This window comes from Polyodon spathula, chromosome 1 (assembly GCF_017654505.1).
Source record: "Polyodon spathula isolate WHYD16114869_AA chromosome 1, ASM1765450v1, whole genome shotgun sequence".
NCBI classification, from domain to species: Eukaryota; Metazoa; Chordata; class Actinopteri; order Acipenseriformes; family Polyodontidae; genus Polyodon; species Polyodon spathula.
The window spans coordinates 7,710,862-7,722,731 of NC_054534.1; the positions used below are offsets into that span (position 1 = coordinate 7,710,862).

General features: G+C 36.2%; 1 protein-coding gene across 1 annotated transcript; it reads left to right on the plus strand.

Moving 5' to 3' along the window:
- Nucleotides 1–590: 590 nt before the first annotated feature.
- LOC121319543 (transmembrane protein 174-like) lies at nucleotides 591–5,308 on the plus strand. Its single transcript, XM_041257098.1, has 2 exons — nucleotides 591–1,276; nucleotides 5,185–5,308. Exons 1-2 carry the CDS (start codon nucleotides 591–593, stop codon nucleotides 5,306–5,308), a joined length of 810 nt encoding a protein of 269 aa, XP_041113032.1.
- The last annotated feature ends 6,562 nt before the right edge of the window (nucleotides 5,309–11,870 follow it).

The window sequence follows — 11,870 nt, forward strand, 5'->3', positions numbered from 1 at the left end:
TAGTTAAATTGCCCAGTTTATAGTACTGTATTATTGTAGCTCTTTAATGATGTTTATAAAGCACATAATAACACATTTTAGATGAAGGATGACTTATTGTTAATGAATGTTTGAGGAGCAGTCTTCAATAATGCAGGTTTCACAGACCCATAGCAAACCTTGGACTATTTCACCTAAAATAACATTAGCTAGTGCAAGACTAGTGCTAATCTGTGAAACCAGCCCTCCAAGTTTTTTGGGCAAGTATTGGGTTTACAGAAAATACACTACCAATAATAGTTCTTTTGATGTTGTTTTTAACTTTTTTTGCCTACAGTTGTTATTGGGTTTGTGAATTTACTGACTTGCCTGGTAACTCTGGTGATGAACTTGTTAGTCGCTACTGGATTTAACGCCTGGCTAGTCTCTGGAACTAAGGAAGAACAAACTTCTGTACAGTGGAGTTCAATTCATCAGACCTTCCTCGTGTTTTGATTAATGTATTACCTTAAAATGCAAGTGTTCTATTAAACATTTACAGTGCAACAAGGTTATGTATGCTGCTTGATATAAGTGCATGGCTCACAGAAGAGTTTAATGAAGGTAGGCAGATGGATCAGTCACGCAGTTACACTAATCATACTATTACTAACATCAACACCAATAACGGTAATAACAGTACAGAAGATGTATCAGTGAATGTTTTCTCTGTGACTCCTTACCCGCCCAGCAACTCCGATATCGAAGTGTCCGATGGTGACAAAGCTGGAGCTACCTTGTTGTTTTCTGGTGTCTTCTTGGGCTTGGTTGGAATAACCTTTACGGTTATGGGATGGATCAAATATGACGGAAGTACATACTTCGAATGGACTCAGCTACTCGGACCCATCCTCCTGTCTGTCGGAGTCACATTTGTCTTAATCGCTGTCTGCAAGTTCAGGATGCTCACATGTAAGACATGCAAGCAGGCTGACGACAGGGTGACAGAGGGGGAGCAGCCACCCTGTGGTCAGTCCTTTGTTTTTACGGGTATTAATCAACCCATAACGTTCCATGGAGCTACTGTGGTCCAGTACCTTCCCCCTCCACATGGCTCCCCGGCACAGGATGGCAATGTCATGACCGCGGCTTCAGCACCTTCTGCAAACAGGTCTCAGAGCAGTACCCCACAGACCGGGGCACCAGGAACCACGATATGCCCCCCACAATACTTCACAATATTCCCCCTGGATAATCCGTCCTTTGTTGGTGAAGAACACTGCCCCCCTTACCAGAGATCAAACATCGATGATTGCAGGTACTGTCTATCACTCCAAATTCAATTCGAATTGCCTATTTGGCATATGTATTTCAACAGATTCTGAACTCTGTTTAGTCATTTAATATATTGGGTATACGTGTGTGTGTGTGTGTGTGTGTGTGTGTAATATAAGTTGTAGTCAAAAGTTTAAATACCCCATGGAAATTTATAATTTCTAGAATTTTCTCAAAAACAAAGCAGTTCAGGAAAAATCTTTTGTAGCAGAAGTTTTGCTTTTGTGGATGAGGAAAAAAAGTTACTAGAAATAGATGTCTACAATTATTTCTTTCAACATTTTTTTTGCAAAACTCCAAAAATGCTCATTCAAAAGTATTTATACCCTTTGATGCTATAATAGTATTATCTACAAGGTGCTAGAAATTTCAATTTGATAATGCAGAACCTAATTGTAGAAAAGTCTAAAAAATGCTGGATTGTAAGTGAACATCCTTTTAGAGTATAAAATGGTTAGGCATAGGATGATTGCTTTCATTACCAATATGTCAATATGGAAAAAAAGTAAAGAGCTGTTTATTGTCATAAAGCTGGAGAAGGATACAAGAAGATTTCCAAGCATTTGAGTATCCCAATTTCAAGCATTGTTTCTATTATCAAGAAGTACAAGACTCATGGTACTGTCACAATGCTCCCTCGGTCTGGGAGAAAGAGGTTTTTTCACCAAGAACAAGCAGAAGAATTTTGAGGAAGGTTAACAGCAATCCGAGATTGACTGCCAAAGATATTCAGAGTGAACTGGCTGCAAGTGGGACTGGGGTTTCCATTTCAATCACAGGTCGAGTATTGCATGGTGAAGGTCTCAATGGTCACAGGCCAAAGAAAAAGCCACTCAGGAAAATGTCACAAGGACAATCGTTCAAAGTTTGCAAAACAACACTTGAATGATGGACATGAGCTCTGGTCAAAGGTTTTGTGGAGTCATGGAACAAAAACCAAGCTATTTGGTCACGCTGATTGTCATTACGTTTGAAGAAAGTCTGGTGAGGCGTACAAAGAGAAGAACACCATAGCTACTGCATGGAGGTGGTATTATCCTTATGTGGGGCTGTCCTTTCTCTATGGGCACAGGAAATGTAGTTCAAATACATGGTAAAATGGATTCCATAACATACCACAAGATATTGGCCAATCATCTGAAACCTTCCTCTACAAAACTTGGTTTAAGGCACAAATGGACGTTTCAAAATCTGCTTTACAATGATTAAAGAACAGTAAAAGGTTCTGGAATGTTCTAGTCAAAGTCCCGATCTAATTCCGATTGAAAATCTCTGGTATGAGTTGAAGAAGTCTGTGCACAAGAGAAGTCCTTTGAATTTGAATGAACTGGAACAATTTTTTGTTGAAGAATTGTCAAAAATCACTAAAGAATCATGCAAAAAGCTCATTGACAAATATCCTAATCTTTTAAAAGAGGTTATTCTTGCTAAAGGTGCTTCAACTAGCTGCTATCTTCATTTTTCTTGTCAGGGTATGAATAATTTTGAATGAGCATTTTTGGAGTTTTGCAAAAAAAAAAAAAAATGCTGAAATAAATAACTGTAGTCATCTATTTCTTTAAATTTTTTCCCCTTATCCACAAAAGCAAAACTTGCTAAAAATTTTTTTTTCTAGAATTATTTGTTTTTGAGAAATTTCTAGAAATTATAAATTTCCAATATATATATATATATATATATATATATATATATATATATATATATATATATATATATATATATAATATAGTACTGTGCAAAAGTTTTAGGCAGGTGTGAAAAAATGCTGTAAAGTAAGAATGCTTTCAAAAATAGACATGTTAATAGTTTATATTTATCAATGAACTAAATGCAAAGTGAGTGAACAGAAGAAAAATCTAAATTAAATCCATATTTGGTGTGACCACCCTTTGCCTTCAAAACAGCATCAATTCCTCTAGGTACACTTACACAAAGTCAGGGATTTTGTAAGCATATAGTCAGGTGTATGATTAAACAGTTACACCAAACAGGTGCTAATGATCATCAATTCAATACGTAGGTTGAAACACAATCATTAACTGAAACAGAAACAGCTGTGTAGGGGGAAAAAAACTGGGTGAGGAATAGCCAAACTCAGCTACCAAGGTGAGGTTGCTGAAGACACCATGGCAAGACTGAGCACAGCAACAAGACACAAGGTAGTTATACTGCATCAGCAAGGTCTCTCCCAGGCAGAAATTAAGGCAGACAGGGGTTTCCAGATGTGCTGTCCAAGCTCCTTTGAAGAAGCACAAAGAAACAGGCAACGTTGAGGACTGTAGACGCAGTGGTCGGCCAAGGAAACTTGCTGCAACAGATGAAAAACACATCATGCTTACTTCCCTTCGCAATCGGAAGATGTCCAGCAGTGCCATCAGCTCAGAATTGGCAGAAAACAGTGGGACCCTGGTACACCCATCTACTGTCTGGAGAAGTCTGGTCAGAAGTGGCCTTCATGAAAGACTTATGGCCAAAAAGCCATACCTCCGACGTGGAAACAAGGCCAAGCGACTCAACTATGCATAAAAACACAAGAACTGGGGTGTTGAAAAATGGCAGCAGGTGCTCTGGACATATGAGTCAAAATTTGAAATATTTGGCTGTAGCAGAAGGCAGTTTGTTCGCCGAAGGGCTGGAGAGCAGTACACGAATGAGTGTCTGCAGGCAACAACGAAGCATGGTGGAGGTTCCTTGCAAGTTTGGGGCTGCATTTCTGCAAATGGAGTTGGGGATTTGGTCAGAATTAATGGTCTCCTCAATGCTGAGAAGTACAGGCAGATACTTATCCATCATGCAATACCATCAGGGAGGCATCTGATTGGCCCCAAATTTATTCTGCAGCATGACAACGACCCTAAACATACAGCGAAGGTCATTAAGAACTATCTTCAGCGTAAAGAAGAACAAGGAGTCCTGGAAGTGATGGTATGGCCCCCACAGAGCCCTGATCTCAACATCATCGAGTCTGTCTGGGATTACATGAAGAGAGAGAAGCAACTGAGGCTGCCTAAATCCACAGAAGAACTGTGGTTAGTTCTCCAAGATGTTTGGGCCAATCTACCTGCCGAGTTCCTTCATAAACTGTGTGCAAGTGTACCTAGAAGAATTGATGCTGTTTTGAAGGCAAAGGGTGGTCACACCAAATATTGATTTGATGTAGATTTTTCTTCTGTTCACTCACTTTCCATTTAGTTAATTGATAAATATAAAATGTCTATTTTTGAAAGAATTCTTACTTTACAGCATTTTTTCACACCTGCCTAAAACTTTTGCACAGTACTGTGTATATATATATATATATATATTATAGAATATATAGTATATAGATATATATATATATTTATCTAAACACACACACAAATTAGATAACTAGACTACTACATACGACTAGTGAAATGTTATTGTTCACGTGTAAGCTATTTATTATTATTATTATTATTATTATTATTATTATTATTATTATTATTATTATTATTATTTTTATTTTATTACGCAGCCCGGGTGGGGACATGAGGGGAAAATAAGTACATCTCGTGCGCACGTCTTACTGTCTCGTGGTACAAGATAATATCTCGTGGACACGACATATGTAAATAGTAAGTCGTGAGCACGAGATACATATTTTGTCTCGTCCTCTCCCTGGATCCGTATTTCGTAGATTATTGTTTAGCCTATATTTTGTTTTATCTTATAAATCGACTCAATGGAGACCAATTTAAGAACCTACTATCTATGTCTTTTATATATGTGTATTAGTATATGCAATTGAAAATGTTCTTATCTTGTCCTCAGTTTCTGTCAGTGGTTTATTTAGCGCCGTTGTCTTAACAATCTTGTGGGATTCATATCGAAACAGTAGCCTTTCTCGTGATGCTGTTAAATCCTTCACAGGGTTGATGAGACGCAAGAGGAGCTGGATGAGAAAACTACAGGAGACGAGCCACCAGAAAACCTCGCTCCGCCCGCTTATGAAGAAATATTCTCGCTTTCCTTGTCATCTGACAGCACCACATAGTTAAAGATAACATTTCTGCGGGCAATCTTGTGATGTATTTTGTATTTCACTTAAAAAAAAATATTTTTAAACAAAAATTATACTTATTTTACTGTATTGACGTTGCACTGTGCCTGGCTGCCTTTAGATGATGTTATGTAATCTCAATGAAGATTATTACATACCCACGTCATGGGGTTAATTAAGTCACCAGACCTCAATGTCTTAAAGTACCACAGTAATAACGACTTCAATGTTGTACCATAATACAATAAATAAACGTCACAAACAATAGAATGCAACATCCACTTATTATAAATGTTAAAGGAAACTAAATGCTTTTTTGAAACTTATTAAATTGACCCTGGAGTGCAAACCATAAAATCATGAACGTATTCCAAATGACAAAAACAAATAAGAAGTTACATATAAAACCATACAAGTTAACAAGTAACGTAGCATGCGGAACTAATTAGATGGTGCGCTATTATCTAAGAGACACGGAGATGAACCTTACTCTCTGTTGTCTTTATGTAGCAGTGACGAATAAAGTAAAGTTTAGGGAGCTTTTCGACTGATTTTAAATGTTTGTCGTCATTTTCGTTTAACACACAAGAGCGAGTTTCATTCTGCATTTGGCAAAAGGAGGCATATGAATCTTTCGATTGCCCATATTTTCTAACGGCTGCGATTCCACAAATCCATGCGCACTAATCTATGTTACCCCGGAGTCCACGATTAATGCTAATCCTGGTCTGTGAAACCAGCATTAAATGGAATAATAGGATGTGCATTCTAACAGAATAGCAACCTTTTAAAAGGATTATACAATTAAATTGACATAGCCTAATTACACCGTGTAACAATTTTTTTTTTTTTTTTTTTGTTCCTGGGTAGGAAGTGTTATTTCCTAATTGCTTATGCCACAAAAGTATAGAAAATGGCTATTATTCCCCACAAACTTTGCTTTTGTGACAAGGACAGTGATATTTCATTATATCACTATTTCCAATGGGAAAACGGGCAAATGTGTGTCTTTTCGTTCGCATAAAGTCAGAAAAAAACAACATATGAATCCAAATTAACATGTATTTATACTAAAGTAATAAAAAAAATGACTACAATTGATTTAGAAGTGAGTAGTTTTTCGAGATTTACGATTATACTGTAAATACAGTATAATCGTAGTAATAAAAAAATGACTACAAAAGGTTTAGAAGTGAGTAGTTTTTCGAGATTTACGATTATACTGTAAATACAGTATAATCGTAAATCTCGAAAAACTACTCACTTCTAAATCTTTTGTAGTCATTTTTGTATTACTTTAGTATAAATACATGTTAATTTGGATTCATATGTTGTTTTTTTCTGACTTTATGCGAACGAAAAGACACACGTTTGCCCGTTTTCCCATTGGAAATAGTGATATTTTGAAATATCACTGTCTTGGTCACAAAAGCAAAGCTTTTGGGGAATAATAGCCATGTTCTATACTTTTGAGGCATAAGCAATTAGGAAATAACACTTACTACCCAGGAACAAAAATTGTGTTACATAATGTTATCTGAAATATTTTTAAACTTTTTTGGTTTGGAAATATCTAATCATTTTAACAATTTCTAACAGAATTACAGGATATGGTAGCTTCGTGCAGAAAGAAAATAAGAAAATACGATAGGTCTTTCTACCAGTGATCACTTGCTATTTCCATCCATTATCATCTGTTCCTATGTTCCAGGAGAATCGTAATTGATGTCGTGTTTTAATATGATACAGGTAGGCGAGCAAATACTACCCGCATTGTACATGTCGTACGTGTGAAAATACACGAACCACACAACACAAGGAAAACATGCATTTTGAATGATCTTTGGAATCACGTTTGCGTAATCATTAGTCATAGAGATAGAAACTATAGGTTTTAACGACAAAACACCCGATTTCCCATCCACTGTATGTAATTATATATACTCCCATGCAATTTACACGTTTGGAACTTCATAACACAGCGTTGTGTTACATAGACTAATAAAGAGATAAGTCTAATTTAATATTTAACTAAATAATTATTAAGGGAAATAGTGTGTTGTCAGGAGACAAACCAGACTGGAAATCCAGTAATGGAGTCACAGCAGTTGTGAAGTGAGAGAGACAAAACTGGCGGTGTTGAGAGGAGTTAAGAATAACATCTGCGTTACCAACTGGCAATTCAATAAAACAATTCGAGCCATCATAAAAGTGTGTGTGTGTGTGTGTGTGTGTGTGTGTGTGTGTGTATATATATATATATATATATATATATATATATATATGTGTGTGTGTGTGTGTGTGTGTGTGTGTGTGTGTGTGTGTGTGTTGTTTATATCATCAGTCATATCGTATGTCATTGTAGTAACAAAATCAATCAACAGGTGTTGCTGTTGTGTAAAATTAATGTCGCACACGTTAAACAGGTTTACTGCGTTTGTACAAACAGTAATTATTTAGTTGTCGTCACTCAAAAAAAAAAAAAAATCTACAAAGGATGGAAGATTATAGTGTAAAACCAAATGTTTAAAAATGATAAACATACATCTTATTCCAGATTTAAAAAATACAAATCATGCAAAAGTATTTAATTTCGGTTTAATTCTTAATCACCTGATTTACAGGGTGGAATCATATCCACTTGCGATGGCTAGACTACGTTTGTGTGCTTTATCAAATTAATTTAATGGGTGAGAAAATGCATTCCTGTTTTATATAGGTCGTTTTCACGCCGTATCGTATATATTTTCCCAATAAAGTATCGAATATGTACAAATGTAACGTATTCTGAAACACACAACGAAAATAAAGAATAAATGACCAGGCAGTGTTTAATAACTATAGAATGTGAAACGCTGTCGAGGTAAAGACAGGGATTTCAATAACTATTAACATTTAACAAATTAAATAAGAACAAATTATGTCAGATCAGCATAGTTCCTATTGCCCAGAAACACAATTTATGAGTTGTGAGTATTTGGTTTTCCACAATTATTGTGTAGTTTTGAATACTTTTGTATTCCTATTCAAACACCAGACCTGCTGTTATGTTTCAAGTAAGGGGAGACTGGGGAGATTTGCAACACCTTGAATTTATCCAGTCAAGCAAGCTATAGTGCCATCGCTCACTGGACGCATGCTCATTTCAGGTCTCTGTCTGCCTGTGGAAGAGGAGCTGTCTGTGCTAAAGCCCTGAGATTTTATCTACAAAAATCACCAATTTTAGTCCCCAATTTTTGTGATACATATCTGTCTTTCCCAGTTTATGGATCCATGCTTTTAGCATTCTCATCACTGATATCTGTACTTATAATTGACACAGCTGCTTGTTCTTGCTGGAACATAATGTTTAGTAATGGCTTCTTGGGTTGGGGCTGTTGTAACACGTGTTGCAATAGCATTAGCTAAACTATATTTGGGCACATGAAGTTTGCACTGAAGGAATCAAAATGCACACACACACACACACACAATTGTCACAATTGTGACTTGGCGTGACACATTCACATATTCTTGCTTGAAATAGCTGCCTTGTGTGAACATTTTTATTTTTCAATGAAGATATTCAGTTAAATAAAAACAACCATATTTGTTTCATGTGAAAATCGATCTTATTCAATAAAAAAATACAATTCTTGACTTAAATGAAACGTGTTGTTATTTATTTAATTATTCTTCACAGTGTGTTACCTCTGACCCCACCCCCATTACAACTGACCCTGACCATGGGGTCAAGCCCCCTTGTCGTATGTATATCAGCTCTTAAAACAGGATAGCTTTGGGGATTGCTAGAGGACAGATGTAAGTTGTTTGCATCCAAGTCTGGTCAGACTAGCCCAGTCGTCTGTGCGTAATGGAGAGAAAGGTAGAACATGTTGCATCTGTCCCCCCTCTCTCCTACTATTTTCAATTATTGGTATGTTGTATTTTTTAAATGGATGGTCAGTGGTTCTTTATTGAGCACCAGTTCGTAATAAATATAACTGTTGCGTTGTTTTGGAGAGGAACCTAACCGTAGGTGTAATGTTAAATGACTATAATATCATTATAATGCCCCTGTACCAATCCACACCTATTACCACAACTTTTACAGTCTTTAAAAATATTAAAATGTGTACAAATCATTTGCACATGATAAATAAAAAAGGAAAAATCGTGATGCAAACAAAAGGCTACACCCAAGCTGAACAAATGCCTCTCCCCCTCCAAAAAATAAAAAACGAAGAGTATTAGCTCTTAACGTGGTTTATTAAATGACCGTTACACGACCTTTGTTTTTTTTTGTTTTTGTTTTTTACAGTACACCTGAAATCAGTTTGCAGCAGTACATTATTAACGTTAAGATTAAGGGTGGAGTTATGTTTAGTTTCTTGTTTAATAATTGGAATTTGATAATAAAAAGATTAGGGTTAGGATTGAGGTCAGGGTAAAGGTATAAAGAATATAAAATACTAGGGGTATATTGACATCAGTGGTGTTAACAGTGGGACCATATTTGCACTGTTGTGTATAATGGACCATTTGTGGGGCATATTTTCTCACTATTACAGACACGGACAATTGTTACCTCCTATTTGTTTAAGGTCAGGTGGTTTTACTGGCTTCATAATATTGTATGACCCACTTGGAATCTAGGGGGATCAAGCAAAACACAAACAGACCAAAAGCTTGAATGAACGTGTCACATGAGCTCGGAAGTATAACCATTGCTAGTAGTGTTCAACTGAACGCATATGTCTGGAAGACCACATGGGGGCAGAAAGGCTGAGTAAAATCAATGAGCCTGACTTTGCTTACCAGCGTAAGCCTAACGAAAAAGGAGCTTATGTTAAACTAATTAAAACAAATTGTTTTATCCTCTGTGGAGAAATTCCAAGTTTCAACTTAAAAGGAAAGCACACAGGTTGTGTGAAATGTCTGAATATTAGGGACAGCACGAACTCTTGACACATGTCGCGTTCTCCCCTTAACTGAATATATTAATTTCAGAATATTTGTACAGTATTATTACGTTTTCAATTTAAGAACCCCTACCAAACGCCATTGTTATCTATCTATTATGTTATGGTTACGTAAATCAAAGTAGGCCTATTTTGAATGTATTAATTTCCCTCCTTCCTTGGAAAACCCATATTGTAATTATCACAGACACTTCGCCAAGAATATCCATTGCAAGCCTCCAGTTATGCATAGCCTGTAGAAATAGGGTTGGTGCATTAATTCTACCCTCCGGCCTACACAATATATAACATATGACACGTTTTAAACGCCGGCCATATCGAATAATATCGATACAGGTTGGTTATTCATTTAGTTATGCGAAACAGAGAAAACATGTAAACCGTTACCTCAAATGTCATTTGGAGGAACATGGATTTTGGACTACGCGGTCACTTTTTAGTGATGTGAAAGAGGTGTCTGTAAGATAAACACGAGGTTTCGGAATCCTGGCAGTAACATGTCAACACACACAATCACCTGAAAAACTGCTCTTAGCGTTGCAGGCCAACGGGCTAATATTGTCCTTGTTATTTATAAACCATAACAAATAGCAATAGCTTAACGATTCCTCAATCGCCGTTCAGCAAAGAATATTATGTAAATAAATACATAAATACAAAAAAAAAACCTATTTCGTGATTTGATTAGCAGATTATTTTTGGTAGCCTAATATGTGGTAAAAAGTGGTTTACTGATCAGCTGGGTTTTGTTTCATAGAGTAAGATAAGTGTTGTCAAATAAACCCACATATAAATTTTGTTTTACTTTCAGTTTATTGTTGATTTTTGTAAAATAGAAAATACTTGCAAATGACCTATAGCTACAGACAAGTGACCCACAACACACTGTAAAAATAAAACCAGCGCAGTATGTGTTTGCGTAATTAAAATACACTGTCTGAATGAAATCTCTGATAACGTTCTTACTCATTAACAATTAATTCGTGATAACAATCATATTTATTTGAAGCATCAATGCTTTGTGTATTTATTTATTTATTTATTTATTTATGCATGTACGTGTTTATTTTTATGTAAATTTGCACTGTGGCAAATGTAGCCCATTTTGTTTTTTGTGGTGTTTTTTTTTTCATATTCATTATTGTAACTCGCATTTATTTATTTATTTTACAGTCTTAGACGACACATAATTAAAGCTTTCACTTTTCAATGACTTCAAAACCAGCTTTTAAGCGGGTCGGACAGGTTGGAAAACATTCCAGGTCAGTAACCCGCTATTCCCCTCACATTGCTTCGTTGAAACGATTGATCTGAGCGGGGTCACTTCATTCATTTTAAATAACACCACTTAACGAATGCAAACGGCTTAGCTCGGTGGTGTATGCTCGTTGTTTTTCTTCACAGCTTACTAAATTCCCTAATTGGGTAACAAGCACTGACTTCCACTATGAGCTACGATCTGCGCTGCATGCCAATATTTAGCGCAAAAGAAGAGTACTGGTGCTAGAATATGCTGCCAACAGAAGTGTCTTCATTCAACTTGGAGTCCATTCGTTATCAAGTATTTTCAAGGGCATGCATGAACATTTACAGGA

Bases quoted from the DNA above. Each gene is read 5' to 3' on its own strand.
- LOC121319543 (XM_041257098.1), top strand. From the start codon at position 591: ATGGATCAGTCACGCAGTTACACTAATCATACTATTACTAACATCAAC. The intron at 1,277-5,184 runs GTACTGTCTATC...AATCCTTCACAG, and splicing joins TCAAACATCGATGATTGCAG to GGTTGATGAGACGCAAGAGG.